Source organism: Eretmochelys imbricata, chromosome 12 (assembly GCF_965152235.1).
Source record: "Eretmochelys imbricata isolate rEreImb1 chromosome 12, rEreImb1.hap1, whole genome shotgun sequence".
NCBI classification, from domain to species: domain Eukaryota; kingdom Metazoa; phylum Chordata; order Testudines; family Cheloniidae; genus Eretmochelys; species Eretmochelys imbricata.
Genome location: NC_135583.1, coordinates 40,823,260 through 40,848,079, shown reverse-complemented (window position 1 = coordinate 40,848,079; position 24,820 = coordinate 40,823,260). Strand labels below are relative to the sequence as shown.

General features: G+C 56.3%; 1 protein-coding gene across 1 annotated transcript; it reads right to left on the bottom strand.

The window, feature by feature from the left end:
- Positions 1–2,895: 2,895 nt before the first annotated feature.
- LOC144273006 (B-cadherin-like) lies at positions 2,896–23,952 on the bottom strand. The gene is made up of 16 exons (XM_077831439.1): positions 23,698–23,952; positions 23,283–23,412; positions 14,497–14,708; positions 13,710–13,853; positions 13,012–13,167; positions 12,742–12,886; positions 12,027–12,202; positions 11,401–11,529; positions 10,705–10,890; positions 10,151–10,395; positions 9,497–9,639; positions 8,713–8,937; positions 5,559–5,777; positions 5,002–5,132; positions 4,570–4,716; positions 2,896–3,105 (listed from the first exon to the last, which is right to left on the bottom strand). The coding sequence occupies exons 1-16, from the start codon at positions 23,950–23,952 to the stop codon at positions 2,896–2,898; spliced, it is 2,853 nt and encodes a 950-aa protein (XP_077687565.1).
- Positions 23,953–24,820: the final 868 nt, after the last annotated feature.

Below are 24,820 nucleotides of genomic sequence, written 5' to 3'. Positions count from 1 at the left end.
CAGGCCCAGACCTGTTCAGGCTGGTGGAGGGTGAAAGCGAGGGCACGTGCTGCGGGAGGGGCTCAGGGCCCAGATACCTCGCTGCCCTCCGACTGGTTGGGTAGCAGGGTTTGAAACTCAGCTGCTTAAATGACTTCCTGGCATTCATCTCTGCAGCATTAAGGTCCTTGGGCCTGGTACCAAGCAGGGCCTGGACCTACCCCTGCTCACGAGCATAGAGCATGCAAGTTTAATCCCCCCAAAACTGCCGGGCACCTCACCACCACTGTAAGAACAGGCACTGGACTCACCCCAGAGCAGCTGCCTCCTCTTGGTTGGAACAGGGCAGCTTTTTCCACAGCCCACAGCAACAGTTGCCATCAGTGAAGCAAGAGCCAAGCATGCTTCTGTAGGGCAGGACTCCTGGGTTCTCTTCCCAGTTCTACCACTGGCTGGCTACAGGCTAAATCACATCACCTGGAAGGGAAAAAGTCTCTAAACAGCTCCCAGCTCAGCAGCAACTGCTGGGGTGGGTCGTGCTCACTCCAGAGCTCAGCACTCGCTGGCAATGCAGCGTCTCAATGGGCACATGCACCTGGCAAGCCCAGTTCACCCCCCGAACTCCAGCCCCTGGAGTGCAGGTGGTCAGGTTAGCTTAGGGCAGTGGGGAGGAAGCCTTGCTGGCTCCTTCCTGTCCGTGCGGCTGCGGCCCCGGCCCAGCTCTCACCAGCCTCCATCACACCCTCTGCACAGGCCTCCCACCTCCCTGCAGAGGCAAAGGAAGCTCCCATGGGCAGCGGGCCACTCGCTCCCCAAAGCCTTTCTGCAGATGACTATTTTGCCACAGCTCGCAGGAGGTGTAGTGAAGCCAAGGCCAGAGCGGTCCCAGGAGCTGGACCACTTTAGATGTCATTCATTGTTCTTAATGAGGTCCTGGGCTGGCTCTGGCCCACTGTGGCAGAAGCAAGCAGCTGTAAATTAGGAAGATAAGCAGCAACAGCATTCACTCTTGCAAACCTCTCCTCTGCACAGGATGCTCCTCGTTAGCCAGCTTCCAAGCTCAGCTTCTGCCTAGCTGTGGGAGAGCTACCCGCTGCAGCATTGTTTGGAGATCAGTGGCCTTGGCCCATTCTGAGCTCTTGTTTATGGCTCAGGTTTGCAGGAGGGCTGGGACAAGATAAGGGATCAGCAGGGGGCTCCCACCAGCTGCAAGGTGCTGATCTGCTCCAAACACCTGGCAGCCCAGCTGTGCATTGACTGGGGCATGGGTGGGGCTAGTGCAGGACACAGTTTAGTTGGGCTACCCTTGCCCCTGCAGCCATAAACACCTCCCTGCCCCTGCAAAGTGGGGCTAGTCTCTGGCAAATGCTGCAGCTGTTCACCTGCAGAGGGATCACTCTGGACACAGGATGCCATTTCCAGTAGGAGTTTGTCACAACTGGAGGGAAGCAATGGCTGGATTCCCTTCAGATAATAGCAGCTTATTGGCTGTTCCCAGTACCAGCATTGCTAGAAGCTAAAAATCACTCCACTTCCCCCTGGGCACTGGGGCAGTATCTACAGGCCAGAGGGCCGCTCTGTCTTGCTGTGCTGTTAACACCTCCCTGCAGGACAAGGGTGCAGCACTGGGTCACTGACCTGTAGACCAACCCCCTCAGCAGCAATGGCTAGGAGTCCTGCCTTCCATGGCCCCTTTGCCAGGGGTCATCTAGATGACGAGAGGGGTTAGTGCATACTAAACCCCAGCCTGATCCTGCCTCTATGTTAGGGAAACCCCTTTTGCCTCCAGCTGTCAGAAGCCCAGCGAGGGCTGGCCTCTCCAGCTAGGGGGTCTCACACAAGAAATGGGTCCCTGCCATCCCCCTCTCACAGTGTGAGGGGAGCCAGTGGCAGAGTTCTGCTAGCCAGCATGGCCAGAACCCTTTGGAAGTTAGCACCTGCAAACAGGCCAGAGCTCCTGGGCTCCAGAGTGGGGAGGATCTCTCTCAACTGCCCAAAGGCTAGGGAGCTTGTTACTGGTCAGCCCTCGAGCAATAGCTCCGAGAGAGACATCACCACAACCCACAGCACTAACTGGCAAGAGGGACACTAGGAATAAAGAGCCAAGCCTGTAAAAACAAAAATCAACTTCCTTTATTAAAAGTTACATCACCCATTGCCCCATGCTTTAGCATCACACTAACTTACTTTATACACAGTACAAAAGAAAAAAAGAGGGTGGCCTAGGAAGATATAAAAGGCAGTAGTCAAACATTTTGTATGGAACAGGGCTAGCAGCAGGCTATTAACAGTTGAGTGGTTGGAGCAGGAAGGCAGTTGCATGGGTAGCTGGCCGGCAGCCTACTGGACTGACTGGGGTACAGCACCTTGCACGGATACTGTTACCCTGGTGCTGGAGTTTGACAAACTTCACACAAGGAGGCAATCCAGTCACAGTTTGGAATCAAGAGCCAGAGGTCTCCAGGCCTTTGGGATATTCTAGGAGTTAAGGATTCATAAGACAGGCTTTTATTTTCCCTGGCAGGCAAGTGTGTCTTAAGATCCAAAAGGCACCAGCAGCTGCGTAAGGCTTCCAGGCATGGTTGGGTCTGGGTACAAGGCTGTTCACAAGCCTCCAGGAAAGTCACACTAGGCTCCTCAGCTCCAGGAAGCATCTCACACACATGGCTCAGCCACATAGGTGGCATGCAGAGACAGGTGCCCAACAGGAGCCAGAGCTGGGCCTATTTCCTCTCCAAGAAGCTTGAAGATCTCATGCGAAGGGACCCAGGCCAGAGAGTTTGCCCACGGAGGCTCCAGCCTGCCAGTTGCCCCATGCAAGACAAGCTGCTCTACGGAGCTTCCTGGAGAGAAATCTGGCATCCTGGCAGAAGCTGCTCTGTGGGTGGGTGGGCACATGGCATCTGGCCACCCCCCTTACTCGTCCTCGCCCCCACCATACATGTCAGCCAGCTTCCTGAAGCGGCCGCCCCAGTCCTTCAGGTAGTCATAGTCCTGGTCCTGGTCCGAGGCGGAGGAGTTGAGGGAGCTGAGTGAGGCCGCCTCGGAGCCGCTGCCCTCGTAGTCAAACACCAGCAGGGAGTCGTATGGCGGGGCAGTGGGGTCAGTGTCGGCCGCCTTCAGGTTCTGGGGGAGCGGAGGAGTGTTCGGTTATGAGTCATCCCAGCACACGCTCCTGGGGCGACTCTCCAGTGCAGCGAGCTTGGTGGGGGGGGATTAAACAGGGCCACCCGCATCGGTGCTGGCAGGCAGCACTAAGCCCAGTGAGTGGTCACCTTGAGGGGGAGCCAACCTGGGGCCCAGGCTTTGGCAGGGGACAGGACAGGCAGGGAGCTCTCAGATGGGAAGTCAAGAGGCAGGTTTGTATCATGAGACCAGGGCACTGAAGGGCAGTTTTGCTGAGCAGTGAGACTACCCTCAGTGCCTGCATTTGGGCCTGGGGCTCCCAGATCAGTCCTGATGGAGGGTCCCCTGCCACACCCATGAGTCACTTGAGAGTCTTCCCTCCTCTTGAGTCACTGGCAGGGAGATCCTGATCTTAGGTCAGCCCAGAGCAACCCCAGCGCCAGCTGGCTTCCCACCCCAGAGGCTGGAATTTGGTCCCTCAGCTGGACCTGGGGAATTCTCTGGCAGGAGCCAGGTCCTGAGCAACCCTTGTTCCCACTGAGGTCAGTGGGAGCTGCAGCGCTCAATGCCCCCGAGGAACGACAGCTGCTATGACCAGAGGCAGCTGGTCTGAGCAGAGGGCCTGGCACATCACCAGTCCAACAGCATGTGCACTCGGAGGCTGGGGCCGGTCATGCCAAGCACCCTGGCAGAAAGGAAGAGCTCAGCCTGACTAATGGGTGCCACAGGCCTTCTCCTGGAGATTGGCCTCCAGTGTTGGCCTGTGGGCTTTTCTAGACCCAACAGGGGAGAGAAAAAACAGGTCTGTGCTCTGGTCACATTCACCACCCTCAGCCAGTTCCCCTGAAATCTCTACACCAGTTCTCAACCTACGGGCCACTTGCAGCCCAATCAGCACACAGCTGAGGCCCATGTGACATCCTCAGGACCATATCTCATGGATGTGGCCTGCTAGCAGAGAGCTGCATATGCGGCCCACACCTGGACATATCCATCCACCCTCTCCACTCCCCATAGCTAGGTTACAGCCTTGGGCGAGCTACGCCCCGGCAATGAGGGCAGGGATATCAGAGCCTAGCACAGCCATAAAACCAGGCTTTCCCAGCAGCGATGTAACTGCACCAGGCCAGGCAGATAACACTTATTGCTGACCTTGGGTGGGCACCTTGGGCCCCCATGGTGATGGGAAGGGAGACCCTGAAGTGCCACTGCATAGCCAAGAACCAGCGGTCCAGGGAATCCCCACAGCAGCAGAGCCGCAGGTGGCTAGCAACTAGCCCTGAGGGCGGTACGTGCCCAATGTATGCACATCCAGCTAAAGTGAGGACCAGATCTTGAGCTCTAGAAAGGAACTGGTGGCCCTGATCAGCCAATGCTCATGTCCAGAGCTGGCTCCAGCTCCTCACTAGGTGTCATCAGCCCAGGCTCATGTGAGTTTAGCAACACTTGCATCCCTGGCCTCACCTCATCAATGAAGTTGCCAATCTCATCGGGGTTGGCAGGTCGAGGGCGATATTGGGGAGCTGGCAGCAGGGTTGGCACCACATCGTTGCGGACGAGGACTTCGGGGCGAGCCTCCAGGCCGCGGTGCAGCTGGCTGAGGTCATAGTCCTTTAGGAGGGAGATGCACAGGGTCAGGGCCCTTTTCCCAAGTTTGGCTGATCCAGAACTGGGATGTCTATTTGCCAGGCCACATCTGTCCTGGGGATGGGCATGGGCACCAGAGGGGCTCCAAGGCCATTAGTTTTGAAGGCCCATGTTGCCCACTCCTGGAAACATGCAAAGCCAGAGAGTATGAAGGTGGGACCCAGTCAAGCCCCCAGGGCAAGCCAGTGCTTCAGGTGTGCTGTTACCCATTCCCCACCCTGCAACATGCCATGGGCCACTAGTGCCCACCTGGTCTTCCTCGCCACCTCCCTCCTCGCCGTAGTAGAAGACGTTGTCCCGGGTGTCGTCCTCGGGGAGCAGCAAGGGCTCCTTCACCACCTTCCTCCGCCGCACGAAGAGCAGCAGCAGCAGCAGGAGGACTGGAAGAGACAAGACAGGTTGGCGTGTGCCATGCAGCCTGCTCCAGGGGTGCTCTCCTCCTCCCTGATGGGGCCCCATGCTGCTCTCCTGGGTGCAGTGATGCCGAGACACCAGCAAGCTCTCATCTTGGAGCACTTGGCAGGAGGGCAGGCCCCAGTTTTAATGGCAGGGAACCCAGGGCACAGAAGTGAAACAGCAGGTCAGCAGTGGAGCTGGAACAAGGTCCCAGGTCTGACCATCGGTCCTCTAGCCACTAGGTGAAGCTGCCTCACCACAGGCAGCAGCAGATCCCATCCTGCACTGCAAGACACCTGCTTCTGCTGCTCACCCTCCATGCAGGCCAGGCTAGCTTAGCTCTGGAAGACCCCACCCTGGCACAAGATGCCCATCAGCCAGGCCTAGAGCAACTCCTCCCAGGCACTCACTCAGTAGGGCCAGAATAGCCCCCAGGATGGCCAGAATGATGGGGACCCCTGGAACAGGCAGCTGTTCCTTTGGGCATGTCTCTGCATGCCCCTCACAGTTGCACACTTCTGCCTTGAGAACAGTCAGCTGGTCTTTGTTCTGGTTGTCAAAGAGCCGCAGGTAAACTTGGTAGATGTCTTTCTTCAACGGCTCCAGCAGCTTCAAGGTGAGCATCTCCCCTGTGCAGACAGTGGGATTATATGGGTGAGACTGCAGCTTGCATACCAGAGGGGAGGGCCACCAGGGGTCAGAGACCAGGCCCCCCACATCCCCTCTACCTCCCAAGCAGACCAAGACCCTACAGTGCCATGAACATGCTCTACTCAAGACCACTTCATCCCTGGAGTTTGCATCTTCCCTCCCCAGTGTTCAACCATGGCATATCTGGGACTAGGATACCCAACACATGACACATGCAGAGAAATCACATAAAATGTAAGGCTGTAAGGGGCTGTAAGAATCATGGAATATCAGGGTTGGAAGGGACCTCAGGAGGTCATCTAGTCCAACCCCCTGCTCTAGGCAGGGCCACCACCAACTAAATCATCCCAGCCAGGGCTTTGTCAAGCCTGACCTTAAAAACCTCAAAGGACAGATTCTACCACCTCCCTAGGTAACCCATTCCAGTGCTTCACCATCCTAGTAAAATAGTGTTTCCTAATATCCAACCTAAACCTCCCCCACTGCAACTTGAGACCATTACTCCTTGTTCTGTCATCAGCTACCACTGAGAACAGTCTAGATCCATCCTCTATAGAATCCCCCTTCAGGTAGTTGAAAGCAGCTATCAAATCCCCCCCTCATTCTTCTCTTCTGTAGACTAAACAATCCCAGTTCCCTCAGCTTTTCCTCATAAGTCATGTGTTCCAGTCCCCTAATATTTTTGTTGCCCTCTGCTGGACTCTTTCCAATTTTTCCACATCCTTCTTGTAGTGTGGGGCCCAAAACTGGACACAGTATTCCAGATGAGGCCTCACCAATGCCAAATAGAGGGGAATGATCACGTCCCTTGATCTGCTGGCAATGCCCCTACTTATGTAGCCCAGAATGCCATTGGCCTTCTTGGCAACGAGGGCACACTGTTGACTCATATCCAGCTTCTCATCCACTGTAACCCCTAGGTCCTTTTCTGCAGAACTGCTGCTTAGCCAATCAGTCTCTAGTCTGTAGCAGTGCATGGGATTCTTCCGTCCTAAGTGCAAGACTCTGCACTTGTCCTTGTTGAACCTCAGATTTCTTTTGGACCAATCCAGTTTGTCTAGGTCCCTCTGTATTCTATCCCTACCCTCCAGCATATCTACCTCTCCTCCCAGTTTAGGGTCATTTGCAGACTTGCTGCGGGTGCAATCCACACCATCCTCCAGATCATTTATGGAGATATTGAACAAAACCGGCCCCAGGACCGACCCTTGGGGCACTCCACTTGATACTGGCTGCCAACTAGACATGGAGCCATTGATCACTACCTGTTGAGCCTGACAATCTAGCCAGCTTTCTATCCACCTTATAGTCCATTCATCCAGCCCATACTTCTTTAACTTGCTGGCAAGAATACTGTGGAAGACTGTCAAAAGCTTTGCTAAAGTCAAGGAACACGTCATCCACGGCTTTCCCCCTCATCCACAGAGCCAGTTATCTCATCATAGAAGGCAATTAGGTTAGTCAGGCATTATGTGCCGTTGGTGAATCCAGGCTGACTATTCCTGATCACTTTCCTCTCCTCTAAGTGCTTCAGAATTGATTCCTTGAGGACCTGCTCCATGATTTTTCTGGGGACTGAGGTGAGGCTGACTAGCCTGTAGTTCCCCAGATCCTCCTCCTTCCTTTTATTTTTATATAAAGATGGGCACTACATTAGCCTTTTTCTAGTCCTCCGGGACCTTCCCTGATCACCATGAGTTTTCAAAAAATAATGGCCAATGGCTCTGCAATCACATCCAACTCCTTTAGCACTCTTGGATGCAACGCATCTGGCCCCATGGACTGGTGCTTGTCCAGCTTTTCTAAATAGTCCCGAACCACTTTTCTCCACAGAAGGCTGGTCACCTCCCCTCCCCATGCTGTGCTGCCCAGTGCAGGAGTCTGGGAGTTCATCTTGTTCATGAAGACGAAGGCAAAAAAAGCACTGAGTACATTAGCTTTTTCCACATCCTCTGTCAGTAGGTTGCCTCCCTCATTCAGTAAGGGGCCCACACTTTCCTTGACTTTCTTCTTGTTGCTAACATACCTGAAGAAACCCTTCTTGTTACGCTTAACATCTCTTGCTAGCTGCAACTCCAGGTGTGATTTGGCCTTCCTGATTTCACTCCTGCATGCCCGAGCAATATTTTTTATACTCCTCCCTGGTCATTTTACAAGCTTACAAGAAGTGGAAGATTGGACACAGGTCATCTAGCACAACCCCTGTGCTGAGGAAGGGCCAAGTATTCTCTAGACCAGTGGTTCTCACCCTGCAACCTATGAGCCACTTGCAGCCCAATCAGCACAGAGCTGCAGCTCATGTGACATGCGTAGGGCCATACAGCTAGTATTGGACGTGGCCCACAATGGTAAATAGCTTGAGAACCACTGCTGCAGACCATCCCTGAGAGGTGTTTCTCCAACCTGCTCTTAAAAGCCTCCAGCCATGGAGGTTCTACAGCCTTCCTAGGTAATTTGTTCCAGTGCGTAACTACCCTGAGATAGGAAGTTTTTCCTGATGTCCAACCTAAACCTCCCGTGCTGCAATGTAAACCCACTGCATCTTGTCTGGTCCTCAGTGGTTAAGGAGAACAATTTATGTCCCTCCACATACATAAAAGGTTGTTACAAAATGACTGTTAGCATGTCCCCTTTCAGTCTGTCTCCAGACTAAACAAACCTAATTTTCCAATCTTGCCTGGTAGGTCAAGTGTTCTAGACCTAGTCACATGAGTGACTCCAAGCCAGCACCACACCACGTCGCATTCTGTGGGCAAGGGCTGCGTCCTGCACTGCCTTGCCTTTGATCCACAGCCACAGTTCAGGGCTCATTCCTCCTACGGGAGGGAAAGGGAGGAATGGGGAGGGGGGCAGGTGGAGGGGAAATGGATGGTCTGAGATCTCAGGTGACCAGCAAATCCCTTCAGCAGTTACCTTTGCTGTCCATTTCAGCAGCCCAGCTCGCACCAGATCCATGGAGGAGCTCTGCTCTGAAGGGGGAGGTGTTTGGGGGCAGGTCCTTGTCGATGATGGTCAGGACCTGTGGCACCGGATTCTGGTTGCAGACAGTGATCTCCCGAGGGTCTGGCTCGGGCCCGTGGTCGTTCACATCCAGAAGAGTCAGAAGCAAGGTCCCTGTGCCAGTGGCAGGAGGGGCACCTGTTGGGGACAGAGTGGAGGTTAATCGTGGCAAGTGGTTCAGTCTCCTTTGCCTGGCCCAGAAGGGGAGCCCACTGCTCAGCAGGTGGGAGACGCCTGTCCCGTGCCTGACCCAGAACGGAGCTGCCCGGCCAGCCAGGGGCAGCACGTCGTCAGCTCTGGAGGTCCCTGGTGCAGTCCCAACAGTGACCACCACCTGGGTCCCCACTCTAGGCTGCAGGGGCTGCTTTGCCCATGACTCAGGTGAGGCTCCCAAGCCCTGCACCTTCAGTTCCACCCCAGCACAGGCTGCTTCAGACTGGTGCAGTATGATGGAGGGGCCGACAAGCCAGCCTGGGCTGCTTTTAGAAGGACTCCCATCTTCCTGGGAAGGGAGGTGGGTTTTAATTTGGGTGTGGTTTCTCGTGACAGCCTCGGAGGGGGTGCGGCCTTAGCGCATGTCTCTCACATGGGGAGAGATCACCAGCGCAGGGGAACAAAGCTGCTCTTGATCGCGGAACCGCAGTGATCAGACAAGCTCTCAGCCCTGCCCCCCACGTTCCAGCTGCAGAGCTGTTACCATTGTCCACTGCCAGCACGATGGCCGTGTAGGTGTTGTTCTTCACAAACACAGCCTCCCTGTCCAGCTGGGCCTTTGCTGTTACAATGCCGTTTTCCGGGTGAATCTCCAGCCACCCCGCGGGGTCATTCCCAATGCGGTACCTGAAGGGAAAGAGCATTAGGGGACAGAAGAGGCGCTAGAGCCGGGGGCAGAAGCCAGTTTGTAGGGGGAGGCTGTTCTGGAAGGTGCCTGCCAAGACGCTGAGAGGCCAGACTCAGCACCACTCTGACAGCGGGCGGCTTTTGGTGGCACTTGGGCACTGAGCTGGGCAGCTACTGCCCAAATCACGGCTTCCCTGGGGGCTCTGTACTCCCGCGTAGCAGGTGCCGAACTCCAGAGCGTGGAGCCCAGAGGTTCTGTCCTGCAAGGGCTGCTGCACCAGCCAGTCTGTTCAGGGACAGGAGCAGTGGCCATGGGATATGGTGTGTTTGGCAAGGGCCAGTCCAGAGGCTTTGCTGCCCATGGTTTACAGGTCCAGACTGTCCTGGCACAGGGCTGTCAAGGCCATCGGTCTCTGTTTGGCCTTGGTGAACCTGGCTGTTTAGACACGAAGCTGGATTCTGTATGTGTGGTATTAACAGCCCAGGCTCCCAGTCCAACACCACCACTTACCGGATTGTCTGACTCTGCATTTTGTCTGGGTCCTGAGCCATGTAGGAGGTGATTTTCTGCCCAATAGGCACATCCTCTGAGACCTGGGCTGTCCTGATGGGTGGGTCGAAGACAGGTGCCTCGTTCACATCCTCCACGTTCACCGTGACGGTGGCCGTGGAGGTTGAGAGCTTCACGACAAAGGGCTCCTCATTGGTGGCTGCCACGTAGAGGATGAACTGGCTTCTCACCTCGAAGTCCAAGCCCTGGGATGGACGAGAAGGAAAGGTGAAGCCAGGCCTCTTGCCTCATGCCCAGGAGGGGGGGCAATTCCTCCAGCAATGTGGGAGTCGGCTGCTCTAGACTTAGCTACATGGCAACGCCATGTGCTCAGCTGTGCTGCAGAATGGCCCCGGGTTTTGATGCAGCTACTTCAGTCCGGCAGGATGCTGGCACTGGGCGCAGCCGGTGCTTTGCCCTGCAGCACACCAGCCCAGTTTTAAGGCAGGCAGATGCCCCTCTCACGCCCAGAGGCGCACTGGTCTAGCTGCCCATGAAACCCAAGCCCACCCTACCTTGGCTGTTCGCAGAACGCCCTCATTGGTCTCGCGATCCGTGGTGACGGTGAAGAAGCCTCCTTCGTTGCCTCGCACAATGGTGTACACAGCCCGCCACGCTGCTGTGTTGACCTCGTCCGTGTCCGTCACGGTCAGCCTCTGGACCTCGCGCCCTGCTTCGTTCTCTGGCACCGCCATGACATACTGCAACACAGGGGCATGCAGGCCATGGTCAGCCACACGGTCACAGCTCAGAGCAGAGACAGCGCCCCCCTGAGACCTGGGCCTTCTCCACTGGCCAGCAGCACAAAGCAGCCAGTGATCACTCCTTGCTCTCCCACCCTGCCCCACTCTTCCTGCTCATGGCATAGGACAAGACAATAGGTTGCAGTCCTTGCCTAAAACCACGACCTCACTGTCTGTGCAGCACCTAACAATGGGGCTGATCCAGATGTCTCCCTTTCAGGGGCTCCAGCTGGGGCACCCTGGCTGTTTGATCCCTTACAACTGGGGTAGGCTCAGGATAGCAGCAGCCTGTGCAGAGAGCACTTCATGTGGCTCCTAGCCAAGAGATGCTTTGGGTGAAGGAATGGCCACTTTTCCTTGCAGTCTTCACTGTGCCTGCTATCTCCCCCTACCTGATCCCAGGGAGGGGGATGGGACAGGACACCCCAGCACAGCTGGTACTCATGAGAGGGTGACGGAGTAGGGTACCGTTCTGGGGTCAAACACAGGAGCGTTGTCATTGGTGTCCGCAATCTTGATCACAGCGGATGCAGTGGCTGTTAAGCCTTCCCCATCCAGGTCTGCAGCCTGCAGCGTCAGCGTGTATTCTCTCACTCTCTGGGGGGAGGCAGACATGTCAGTCAGTGGTAGAGATGGATAGATAAGACATTAGCAGTGCTGCCTCAGATGCCAGTTCCCTGTAACCCTTTCACAGTCCCCAGCAGCCAGGGCATGTCAAGCTGGCTACGAGAGTCCATCATGCTTCAGGACTCCCTGGGCAGGGGCCTGCTCAGATCTCAGAGGCATGCATCAACAGGGAGCCCTTCTCCCCTGCAGCAGCCCACAGTTCTCCAGCCAGGGAGAGCCACTGCAGGAGTCTTCTGGTGTCAAGCCCAGATTTATAAACCTGGGCATTTCAGACCATTGAGAGGCAGGCTGCAAACGAGGAGCTGGCTCCTTCATAGGCTTGTGCCATACAGCTGTCCTTGCTGGCACAAGCTGGAAAAGGACTCTGTCCTTGGCACACTCCAGTAACTGAAGATGTTGCCGCCCTCCTTCATGGAACTTTGCTATGGCAACAGCTGCCATGCTTCCAAGCCCACGTCTCTGCTCACCTCTCTGTCTAGGCCACTTGCAATCACACTGATGGCTCCAGTGGCTCTGTGGATGGTGAACATCTGGGGATGGGGTTCCTTAGGCTCTTGGTTCAGGATGGAGTATGCAATGACCCCATTGTAGGACTCTATGGCATCATCTGCATCTGTGGCAGTTACTTGCATCACAGAGGTACCTGAGAGAGTGGGGTAGAGTTGGAGGTGGTAGTGGCTCACTCCTCCCTGATCAGGAGGCAGAACATTTCCCCCGAGGAGTGCTGCAGCTTCATACAAGATGCTCAATAGCAGAGACTCTGCCAATGGAGAATGGAGCCCAGCATTGGGCTCATCTCCTTCAGTAGGAAGGAGAGCTAACTGCTCTGAGGAGGACTCATTGGCAAGCCACACAAAAGGGTGTGTAAGTGGGCACCACATTCATGGACCAGTGGCTTGAGGAGCCTGCCTGACCCTTCAGGGCTGCCAGAGACCAGAGGCTTGTAAGAGATTATCAGGGCTTGATTTGTGTTCTGTACTGACTGCACATGGGTTGCAGGGGCATGGATGCAGACACTATCAGAGATGTCAAAGGCAGAATCCCACCTGCTAACAGGGACACCCCAGACCCAGCCCATGCTCTGTCCCACTAAGGGACAACAGAGCAGAGTCCAGGGATGCAGATTTCTGGCGCCTGGATCACTATCAGCAGGACAAAGCTATTTCCACCCATTCCTCCTACCTGGCAGTGCTCCTTCCAGAACTGAGCCTTTGAAGAGCTCCTGGGTGAATTGGGGTTTGTTGTCATTCTGATCAGTCACGGTGATGATGATCTCCATGGGCTCTTCCACAGGTTTGCCATTCTCAGACACGGCATGAGAGAAGAGCTACAGACAAACAAGAGGGCTCTGAGCTCCACCATGCTCCCTTCCACCAGCAGCTGGCTCAGAAATGGGCCCCCTGGTCAGTGGGGCTCTGCCCACCTGCCACACATAGGGCTTGGGTGACTTACGTGGTATTTGTCGATGTCTTCTCTGTCCAAGGGCTGAGTCACCATCATCCAGCCGGTCTTGGCCTCAATGGTGAAGATGCCGTTGGGAGGGGTGTCTGCACCTTGCCCTGTGATGCTGTAGATTATCTTGGACTCTCTATCCCTATTGGATTTGATCTAGGGGGAATCAAAGCACGTACATGGCACATGGTGTAACGAAGGTGGAATTAGATGAGCACACTGCAAGGCACAGCTCGGTAACGGACATGAGTAGGGCCAGACTGAAAGATGGATAAACTTGCGTTCAGACAAGATCAACAGTGGGAAACCTTCAGGAATCCACTGTACTCCAGCAAACACAGAAGAATCTACTGCAACAGCGTCTAGGAGAGTGCAAGGATTTTCCTCCACTGTAATTCCTGACAGTGGGATTCTGTAGTTTGTTACTATTTTAATAGGGATTAAATTGTTAAGATGCCAATGATAGAACATTCCACAACTAGAATATGGAAGTGTATAAATATGCCAAACAGCCTTGCCCTCCCAAACCGGCAGAGCCCCACCACCTTTTCAAAAGCACCCACTGGCAAAAAGCCCTCAGCACCTGCGCAGCCAGGCATGTGACATGGTTAGGTCCAGCAACAAGAGACCTGGCAGCACCTGCCTGCCCAAGAGGCAGCATTCGGGCGGGTGAATGCAGGTTTGAGGTGCTTCCCTACCTGAACCAGCTTTTTAGGGAACGGGCCCCTCTCATTTTCAGGGACCCTTATCGGAGGGATCACCCAGTCCCTCTTCTGTCTCTGCAGACCAGGTCTGGCCTGTGGGAACATCAGCACCTCTGCTGGGTGGCCTGGAGCAGATTCCTACAGGGAGAAGGAGACATCCATGTGTACAAGAAACAAGCCCAGGGATCCCAGACCAGCCAGCGTATAACCCTGGGTTAGCGTGGTGCCAGCCGGCGGCTCCTTTATGCAGAGCATGCTGTGAGCACAACAGACCTGGAGTCAGACTTGCTGACTGTTCAGACACAGACGCTGCAGGAGGCCAGACCATGGCGAGTGGGATGAAGACCATGTATTTCTGTGTCTGGCTTGGATTATGTAAAGTGCAATGGAGAAGGTTGCACTCTGGGCCCAGTGTGACCAGGGGCCAACTTGGCAGTCCAGGGAGAGCTACAGGTAGCGATTCCCACTGAGCCCCACGCTCCTGGGCTGCTCTAGCCATGAAAGCAGTTGCTAGACAAGCGTCATTCTGCATGTAACCGACTCCCAGCAAAGCAACAGGCAGTTAGTGGGCTGGGTGCACTGGTAACGCTACAGCGGTAATGGCTGTGGGACTGGCCTTCCCACCCCCGTCTCTCGTAGGGGCCATGATCAGTCCAGGCACCTTGCCATCCTGTTAGGGGAACGGGGTTCATTAGTGCTGTATTCTACCCAAGGCACAAAGGTTGCCATAGAGTCAGCCCCCCGCGCTCCCTACAGGCCTGCCAGCTGGCATGAGCGTTACCTGTGCTGAGCGAGGGCTTTGGTTCCTCACAGTCACTGAAGCAGAGAATTTCTTGCCCGTGGAATCCCAGGCACTCACAGTAAAAGTCTTCTCCTGCCCAGGCAGCTGGGTTTGGTGTCTCACCAGGACCGTCCCATCCGCCAGCACTCGGAAGTCAGCATCATCTGCATCGTACAGCGCGAGCTTCCATCTCGTGCAGTCCTCAAACCTCACTGGGGAGGAAGGGCTCTGTTAACAGGCTCCCGCCAAGCACAGGACGGCAGGAGACAGGCTGTCAGGGAGACCCTGGAGCTTGAAGGGGTTTGCCTATCTAGTCATTTTCATGTTACCCCTTTCCCAAGCCATTGGGCCCCAAGCACACGTCATCGTTCCCTGGAGTGGCCAGCTTGGAGCCGGCCTTCTGAGCTACCCAGCCACATGTGCAAACAAGTTTCTCAATGCCAGAAGGGAGAAGGGAGACAGGAACATGACTGATCAGATATCTCCAGCGAGACTCTGGGTAACCCACTAGGAGGCAGTAAGTGTTTAAGCCAGACATGTGACAGCACCAACCATACAGGAAGAGGCAGGGGAAATCTGGACTTATCCTCCAATGTGATCAGCTAAGTCTGCTCTCAGACAACTGGAGCTGCTGACTCAGCTAAGACAGGCTCTGCCTAGTGCAGTCAGTGAGCCCAAACAGAGGCTGGGTTTCTGAAACTGGCCGTAGGAAGTTATCTCCCTACAGTAATACACCAAGGGCAGAATCCTGATGGGTCCATCAGCCTGGCCCCCACCACACAGCACGTGGCCTTCCAAGCTTGGGTAAGTGAGGGCGACGGTGCCACTTTAGAGACGCAGCATCGCTTGCTATTACACCTCCAGAACAAGCAGTAAGTCCGCAGCCTGTTGGTTAGCGCCCATGACTGGGTAGTTCCAGACAAGAACTCCACCGCCATGCTGTCTGCAGACAGCCTTGTTAACAGCAGGCAGAGGGATGGAGCAATTAACAGGAGGGCCAATTCTCCTCTGGCAGGTAGTTCCTACTGCAGAAGAGCCTGTGATGGCCTGACTCAGTTTAGAGGTTTAGTTGCATTAGGAGTTGGGAATGCAAGAGGCGGACTGCAGGGCTGAGGGCCTTGGGCAAATCCCACACCAGGTCAATGATACCTTGGCAAAGACCAAGAATGAGTCTTTGCACTGCATGCTTCAGTCATATTGTATCCTGGCCACACCCTAACTCCTTGCACAGAGTACCCATAGGGCACACCCATTTCTATCCCAACAACCATGGTGCTAGGCCAGACTTACCCAGTTCACCAGAGCTACCCCAGCCCTGTGTGGCCGACTGCATTGGGCCAGCAGTTAACGAGAGCACTATAGGTCTTAGACCTCTCTGCCACCAGCTCTTCCACAAGGTAACGCTGCCTAGGAGAGCTGCAGCCAGGACCTCAGCAGTCATAGAATCCTAGAATATCAGGGTTGGAAGGGACCTCAGGAGGTCATCTAGTCCAACCCCCTGCTCAAAGCAGGACCAACCCCCAATTTTTGCCCCAGATCCCTAAATGGCCCCCCTCAAGGATTGACCTCAACCCTGGGTTTAGCAGGCCAATGCTCAAACCACTGAGCTACCCCTCCTTGGGCAGAAAGGCTGTACTCACCTTGTGCTGTAGGCCCATGGTCCCAAAGCTTTTGCAAGAATCTGTAAACTATCCCATTGCAAACACCCACCCTGCCATTCACTATTGCCTGGGCCCCCATTCCATACCACGCCCATGAAATGCATAGCAACTGGTCTGGTAGAAGAGAGACTTCCTGTAAGCCAGGAAAGCCAGCACCCTGCGACAGCCAGCTCTGTAGACTACTGCATGGAAGCCTGTTTGGGGCATGCTCCCCTTTTCTTTGCCATTGAGGGGCTAAGGTCACACTCCGGAACATGGCTTCAGCTGCAACCTGCGTTCTCAATGCGAATACCCTAGGAGACGAGGGCTCCCATAGCCACGTCACAAGTACGGGCACATGTAGAATGCCAGCAGGTCTAAGCTTAGCTGCCAGTTTAGAGGGATGCCATGCCCTACAGGGGCAGCCAGAGAGCAGGGTAATGGCAGGCAGGCTCGGAACAGTACTCCGGACCCAGGGCTTCCCTATCCCATGCTCTTGTTTAGGAGGGGTTTCTGCCCACGCTCCAGCAGCGGGGAATCCAGGAATCCCTCTGGATAATGCAGTGACCAGTCACTGGTCTCCAGAAGTCCACATGTGTAAGAGCCTGATGTGAGGCCAAGCAGTTGCATGGCCTGTTGGGTAATCTGCCCCCAGCAACGAGTTACATGCATGTTTCCGGTTTGCTTTCAGACGCTGGGCCCAGGAGGAGTCACTGACTCCCAGGTAGCACTGAGAGGTCTAGCCTCTGCTATGCAGGTATTTAAATGGCCAAGTTATTCAATCAGACCTGTTCAACTTCCTGCTCCTGCCATGCTGATCCAGCCACAGAGCCTCCCTCACCAAGGATGGGGCAGCTGTTGCATGGGGAACACTGTGCGGCTCTGCAGAGTGGCTTTGGAGGTGAGAGACTGGGGGGCAGTTCCTCACAGCTGGAAGGACAGGCCCCCTGCTCCCTGTTTTGCACAGGAAGATGCTCATGCTCTGACCACTGCAGCCAAGAGCAGGTGTCGGCCATAACACCAAGTAGCCCATACAGGAGGGGACTGCACCACCCTTAGATCAGGGGCATGGAGTGAAGAGAGAAGGCTGCAACTGCCCACCAGCATGGCTGGTCTTTGAGAAATCAAGGGTCACTGTGCGATCTCCTCCCTTCCTGGGGCAGGAACAGTCAGGGAGCAGCTTGCTGCTCTGCTCTCACTGGAGATCAGGCCCAGCTAGACTGGTCATGTCTTAGCAACTCTGACCTTCCCCGTGACCTGGGAGCAGTTACAAGAAATTGACTCTCCATGGACTGACTCCTCCACAGGTCCTGGACTAGGGCGGCTAGCTCAGTATAGGTGCCAGCCTCTTTGGGATGGGTGAGTGGAGGGAGGAGGCTGGTGACAGGAAACCCAGTAACTGCAGCACAGGTGCCTTGAGGCAGCCAAACAGACCCCAGGCCTGGAGGATTCCAGGTGCTCTTCAGTCCTGCAATCACCAGTTTGTTCCTTTGCCATGCTAGGAGCCGACAGCAGGTGCCGAAGTCCTCCCACTCATGGGCTCTAGCCTCCAGCAGGCTGTGGCGTTGCCCACGCCTGCTCCGAGCAGGGCTAGCCAGCACCATGCAAGCCCAGCTGCTGGGCTCCAATAGTGCTCCCTTGTTACTAGCCCTAGTGAACCGCACTGGTGGGAAGGTTTTAGAGTGCCCCGTGCAGACAGAGCCCTTATCACCACACACCATCTGTGGTCTTGGACAAGAATTCCCGAGGGCCATGCACAAAAACCCATCTCCCAGAGATAGCACCAGCCTCAGCCATTACACACTCAAGGGGAGCTGTACTTGCATCCAGGTTCACACAAACCCTGCAATAAAAACACAAGCTCTTTCCACACTTAACGTGGCCCGGGGGCCCTTAAGGCTTCGGCTCCTTTGTAATTGTCAGCCTGCATGTCCATGAGACTGCCCTGGGCCAGCTCAGCTGCTTTGGCACATTCTAAGCCCCAACCTGCAGCAGCAGCCTGGACAGGACCAGGAAGTCTTAGAGTGATACTTTGTGGAACGTAGGCCTCCATTTCTCAGAGAAGGGACAGCGTTTGCAACAGACATCTCTGCTCTAGGATGGAGAAAACAGGAAGGCTTCCAGCTCCCCACATCCAGCTAGACCCAGCAGAGGTACTCCAAGTGAGCTGCGCACTTGGGTCAGCTCGCCTGGCCTTGGCTCGCTGAAAGCACTCACCACTTAGTGGTATTTCGAGTTCTGCAGCCATTAGCTAAGGCCATGACTGAAGCTAGAGTTCTGCATGCAGTTACTGGAAATAGCCTCCTCCCCCAGGACACTTCAAAACAGAAAGAGTAAACAAGGGCTTGCAATGCATCAGACCATGCAGGAGATAGCTACAGCTCCTAGAGCTCTGGGACTGCTGGTCACAGTCCCCACCAGAGGCACTGCAGCAGAAAGCTCCCACCACTGCATAGATGGCAGGCGCTAGGAGGTCTATGGAAGCGGTTATTGCTTGCCTTTAACCCTGAGCAGAGCCACTTCACAGCCCCTAGGTCTTGGGCCCCAGCCCAGCAAGCAACTGCCTCTGCCTGGCATTCACCACAAGGATACCCAGCCTTGGTACCAGCTGGGCAGGAAGGCAATCCTTTCACTCAGACAGCAGAGGAAGCCCTGTAATAGGCAAGGCCAATAGGACGCCCTTTGCACGAGCCCTGTAGTACAGGCAAGGACTGCACCTACACCCAGGAGTCTTCTGCATCACTTCCCTGGTCAGAGGCTTAAGTGTAATCAGAGCTGACCTGTGTGTCTGAGATGGACTAATAGCAACCGGCCAACTCCTCCTCCCCACTGGAGAATTAGCAGTTACACTTCAGAACATTAAGTGCATGTGATTTTTTTAAGATGCATTTTGATCCTTGTGTAATGCTGATTAGAGGACTCAAATAGCTCCGGATATTAAATCTCTCCTAACGGCCTGCTTTTCAGCACCATAGTGCTACTCTAAAGAGTAATTTGCAGCAGGCTTTCCAGTACAAGGGGAATTAGAACAAGCTAGGAGATCAGCACCTCCCCTCTCTCCAGCATGCATGGAATTTTTGCAGCCCCTGTGTTGACATACCAAAGGTCCGTCTCAAGGCCTCTACTTTACAAAGGTCAGGCTGTGTGAGAGGTGAAGGAAGAGCAGAAAGCCTGCTTTGGTTAAATCCTCCCTAAGCAAAGCAGTGAACACCACTGTGTGGATGCAGCACCCCGCGGGGCCTCTTACAGCAATCCCTGATCTGCAGCCCGCAGTGCAGGGGTTCTAGTCAAGCTCAAAGCACTGGGAAGGCAACATTGCCATGCCAAGGGAACAACTGGCATTTTGAGGAATGTTAATTGGGCTTTGGGCACTAACCAAGTAACTGCTCTGCAGGCTGGATTTGGCTAGTTTTGCAGGCCAGTGAATTACTGAACAGCATGGATCTGGCTTATAATGGGAGAGCTCTCTGGATCCACTGCACATTTCTGTTAGGTATTTTATTTGTTTTTACAGCTCCAGACAGAAGAGTGAGCTTTGAGAGCCTACAGCTTGGGCTACACTAGAATATTAGGGCAGTTAGCTGCATTGCGTGAAAAATCCACACCCCGAGCGGTATAGTTAGGCCGACCTAAGTCCCTGCATAGATCACACTAGGCTGACAGAAGAATTCCTCAACCTAGCTACTGCTCGTCAGATGGGACCACCCACATGGGAACAGGAGAACCCCTGCCGTCTACACCAGAGTGCTCCAGCAGCTCTGCCGTAGCCTTTCAAGTGTAGGCAAGCCCGTGGTCACACACAGGTGTAGCCTCTCGGTCCCCACACTGTGAGGGAGGCTCTGGCCCATGGGGAAGGGAAGTCTTTCTTCCACAGAGCAGGGGGTGACATTAAATCAACTAAGTTCTGGTGTCCTGAAGTCACTCCAGCAATCATGGAGTTAAGTGCATGCCAGTCCCTGGAGGGACGGCAGAGGAGACAGACCAGCCTCTGTTCGGAGTACAATGTGCACATTTCACATCCCCGGAACCATGCCCAGGACTGGCTCAGCTCATCTCAGCACCTGATCCGCACTCCCTGGGCCCACTGCAGGGTGGGCCAGCAGAGGCAGGGAAGAGAGTCCAACGCTGAGCCATTCCCCGCATTCGGGACCCTGGGGAGGTCACCCCGCAGGTGACTGGAGCATGTCTACTGGGCAATGAAACACCCACCTCACTTCAAGAATTCTGCACTGGCACCCACTGCCATGCTTGGGCAGGCCTGGAATGCAAGGGCAGGGACAGGCCCACTGACTGCCATTTCAGGCAATCTAACCCAGGCATTGGCTGGGGGTGGGGGATTTAAATGCCACCCTCCAACGCCCGGCACTAGCCATCGGGACATGGGCTCAGGGGCACTGCCAGCAGGATTCTGCTACATGCACAAAGACCAGAGAGATGCAGCCCTGCCAAGCTGAACCATGCCTGGGGCTCCCAGGTCAGTCTCAGGAGCGAGCAAACTTATCCACATCCCCAGCATGGGGGAGACTCCAGCCCAGAAGCAGCAGCCCTACCTCAACAAGCAGAGCGGCTTTAGCTGGAAGGGAGGGGTTGCTGCAGGGGAAGGCGGGGGAGTATCTGTTAAGACATGACACCAGCCAAAATAAGCTAACAGGCCAGGCAGGGCTGGATTAACCTTTTGTGGGTCCAGCACCAAACTTATTTGTGGGCCCCCATGGGAGCAGTGGAGCATGGTGCAGGGGGTCAGTCCCCAGAACGAGGGGCCAGCCAGGGGCAATGGGTCATGGCATGGCAAGGGTGGCCCTGTTCCACTCAGCCTAGTGCGAGGTCACTATTTATAAACTGGCAGTTGCCAGACACAGTGGCACGCCTGGCCCTTTGCTGCCAGTGTGCCCCCTGCCCTCAGGGGCAGGCCCAGGCCACACCACACAGCTCCTCCCCCTTCCCCCAAATCCTCCTGACTCTGTATGGCCAGAGCCCCCCCCCAGCCCCACTATGCCAGCACCCCTCCCAGCCCCCTCCACACAAATGCACAGCACCCTGCACAACACCACCCCTGCCCAGAGCCTCCCAGTCCCACAAAACCCCCACTCCTAGTGCCCCAACAAACACCCTCCCTACCCCCTCACAGCTCAGCAGTGCCCCTGCAAGAAACCCACTCCCCCACACCCTGCCTCCTGCCCGCACTCACTGGACCTGCTGGGAGGCGACTGTCTGCCCGGCTGAGTAGCAGTCAGCCAGAGCTGGTCTCGGGGCTCCGGTCCCTCGGGAGTGGTGTGATCTGCCAAGCCAGGACCTGCCCTGGCCTAAGACGCACTTCCCCTGGAGGGGCCCAGTCAAGCTCCCCGCACTGCCCCCTGCCCCCCACTCCCCCGCCCAGCTGAGACTGGCCAGGCTTCTGCCCCAGTCCCAGGTGGCTCAGCTCCAGAGAGACAGGTGGGGACCCACAGGCGGTGGGAAGCAGAGGCTGCCCGGAGCTGGAGGTGCACTGAGGTCCGGCCAGGGCGCAGAGAGGAGCAGGGGGATGGGGCCGAGGAGGCAGCAAGCCAAGAGGAGCAAGTGGTGGACAGGTCGGGGGGTCAGAGTGGTCTCAGGGTGCAGGGCAAGCCAGGTCAGTAACTGGCTCACAGAAAGCTCCCTCCCCACATCTTCTCCCAGGGTTTGCTCAGAGCCCGGTTCACAGGATGCTCTAGTCCTGCGCCATTGCCCTGGGCGGGTGGGGCTCAACAAGGTGTGGGAGTCTTTAGCCTTCCAGTCACAGAGGATTGTCCTCCAGCCGTTTGGACGTTAGCATTTCAAAGGCTGCATTCCCCAGGACAAAGCCTCCTGCACTCCAGGGGGAGGAGCAGAGATAAAGAGGAGACAGGCCCACTCTTTCTTCGGGGATAGAAGCAGTTTTTATGAAGTGTTGTAGGCCTGGGGGATTTATGACCACGGACGGCCAAGTTCACCAGAACTCAGGGCAAAGTTATAAATAGAGTGGAAATTTCCTCTACTTTGGGGTGGGACAGACATGAGACAGCCTTTGCAGGCTAAGCCCTAACTACATTAAGGAAGTTTCCACTAAACATGTAACCCCCCAGTCTGAATTAGGGCTTTAGCAATTCAACTGCCACAGAAAAGGCCCTTGAGCCGTCCCCCATTTGGAAATAGACTCTCCTCTGTAGGGTCTGATCAGATCATCTGCTGACCACACTTCAGAGGGACAAAGCAGCCAGGGCCTGGCGCTCGCCATTTCCGCTTTCAGAAGTGCCAGCACTGGTCTAACTAACCGCCCAGGGAGCCCGGAGGATTGGGGTTTAGGGAAGGAGGCCACAAGACCTCCCAAACTGCACTGGGTGAGAAGAGGGAATCAGAATTAACCCTCCATTCCAGGACAAGTTTTGGAGCCTGCTGGATACTAGAGAATAAGCTGGAATGTCAGGGCAGGTTTTGAGTTAGGAGCAGCCAGGAAGCTGCTTAGCTGTTATATCTCCAGGGAACCTCACTCAGCATGCAGGGTTTCCTCCCCTAAGCTGCCTGGGTACCCTCAATTATTTGTGCTCAACAGGAGCCCGGGGAGAGGAGGTCTCTGCCCCGAGAACCTCACAGTCTGGCAGAGCAGATGAACAGTGGAGGGGCGGAGGAAGGGAATGGAAGCCAGCTCTTCCTGACAGGACTCAGAGGCATCACAGCAGAGCCTTTGGGGCTCCACTTTTCAATGGCTCTGGCGGTGCAAGCGGTGGCCAGGGGCCCACCAGAGGCCAGGGAGGGACAAGCAGAGGGAAATGTCCAAGCGCAAAGGGCTCTGTGCCAGAACAAGAGTCACACCCCAGAGCATCAAAGCTAGTCTCAGCCTGGGGTAACCCAGAACCACGCTGCCCTAGGAGCCCAGGGGGAAGGACTAGCACACAAGGCAGAGGCGATCAGCCGACACCACCCACCCCACAGGCAGGGGGCAGACGGGGCTCATGCGGGAGCACCTGGCAGGGGTGAAGCCAGCCAAGGGCACATCCCACAACTGCTGCAGCAATTCAAGTCCCACAGGGCAGCGAGCAGCACCCCGTGGGCATGACCCAGAGCCCGGGGCAGCTAAGTGTCTCCGCCCCCCGCGGGCTCTGCCCCACTGCCCCCGGGGTCCCGACCCCCCCCCCAGGGAGGCAGCCTTACCTTGGCCCAGGACCTGGCCCCGGAGCAGCTGCGCACGGGGCACCACGAACGCGAACCGCTCCAGGGTAAAGCCAGCCCGGCACGGCTCCGCCGGCTCGCCCAGCTGCCAGCCCACCTGCGCCAGGGAGAGCTGGGTTAGCCCCCCAACGGCGCGGCCAGGCCCCCCCCCCCCAACCCCGCAGCCCCCCAACGGCGCGGCCAGGCCCCCCCCCCCCCAACCCCGCAGCCCCCCAACGGCGCGGCCAGGCCCCCCCCCCTCCAACCCCGCAGCCCCCCAACGGCGCGGCCCCCGGCAGCCCCTCTCCGGCCCCCACGGCGGGCTCCCCTCCAGCCCCGGCACACGCGGCCAGAGGGGGTCCGGGGGCCCCTCCCCGGGGTCCGGGCGGGCAGCGAGCCCGCAGCGCGGCGCCGTTACCTGCAGCAGCAGGAGGCAGAGCCCGGGCAGGCGGCTCCGCGGCGGCCCCATCTGTGCGGCGGGGCGAGGGGGACGCGGCGGCTCTATCTCGCCCCGGCTGCCCCGCCCCGCGCCTTTAAAGCGGCGGCTCCAGGTGAGGCGGGACCAGGTGCCGCCCCGTCGGCTCCGCCCCGGGAGGGGCTCAGCCCGTGTGCGCGGCGCGGGGCGGCGCCAGGGCCCGGCCCTTCCCGCCCCGAGAGCCCCCCGGGGCCCCATAGCTCCTCCTGCCCCCCACCCCCAGAGCCCCCCCGCACCTCCCCCCGTTATCCAGCCCCCCGCTAGAGCCCCTCTGTCCCTCCCCCACCCTGCCCCACAGCCCCCCCGCACCTGCCCCCATTATCCAACCTCCCCCCAGAGCCCCTCTGTCCCTCCCGCACAGCCCCCCACCTTCCCACATTAACTAATCTCCCCCCAGAGCCCTTCTGTCCCTCCCCCACCCTGCCCCAGAGCCCCCCCCGCACCTCCCAACATTATCTAATCTCCCCCCAGAGCCCCTTTGTCCCTCCCCCACCCTGCCCCAGAGCCCCCCTGCACCTCCCCACATTATCTAATCTCCCCCCAGAGCCCCTCTGTCCCTCGCCCCACGCTGCCCCAGAGCCCCCTGCAGTTTAAACCGGGTTCCTGCACAGACTATAACTGCGTCTACACTGGGCCCTTTGCCAACACAGCTGAACCGGTTAGGGGGGCCCAACCCTGTCACAACATACAAAGGGCATTATTTGGTTCTATTTTGTTTAGGCCTAGTAACGAATAGAGACAAAATTGTACATTATTTGTACTGAGTGCAATAAAAGCCTACATAAAAAATTACAATGATTTGGAAAAAAAAAAAAACGGTTGGGGGATGGTTTTTTCACACTCCTACTGACATGGCAATGTTAGCAAAACCTTTAAATATGCCTGAGTGATGCTTCTTAAAGGAAGGCCTTTACCAGCAGGGTTGGGCGGTGGGAATTCCCCTAGAGCGGGACTCTGCTGTCAGAAGTTTGGGAAGTGCAGCTTTACAATGCCCTGTTTGGGTATTTGTAACAATGGCAGGTAAAGTCATGCCCAGGCTGAGAGTGTGGGTGAAGCTGAAGGAACT

Excerpts from the sequence above, each read along its gene's own strand:
- LOC144273006 (XM_077831439.1), bottom strand. The coding sequence starts at position 23,952 with ATGGGGCCCCGGGGGGCTCTCGGGGCGGGAAGGGCCGGGCCCTGGCGC. Across the intron at positions 10,396-10,704 it reads GCGTTCTGCGAACAGCCAAG|GGCTTGGACTTCGAGGTGAG; the intron begins GTAGGGTGGGCT and ends CGTCCATCCCAG. Across the intron at positions 3,106-4,569 it reads TTGGCAACTTCATTGATGAG|AACCTGAAGGCGGCCGACAC; the intron begins GTGAGGCCAGGG and ends CCGCTCCCCCAG.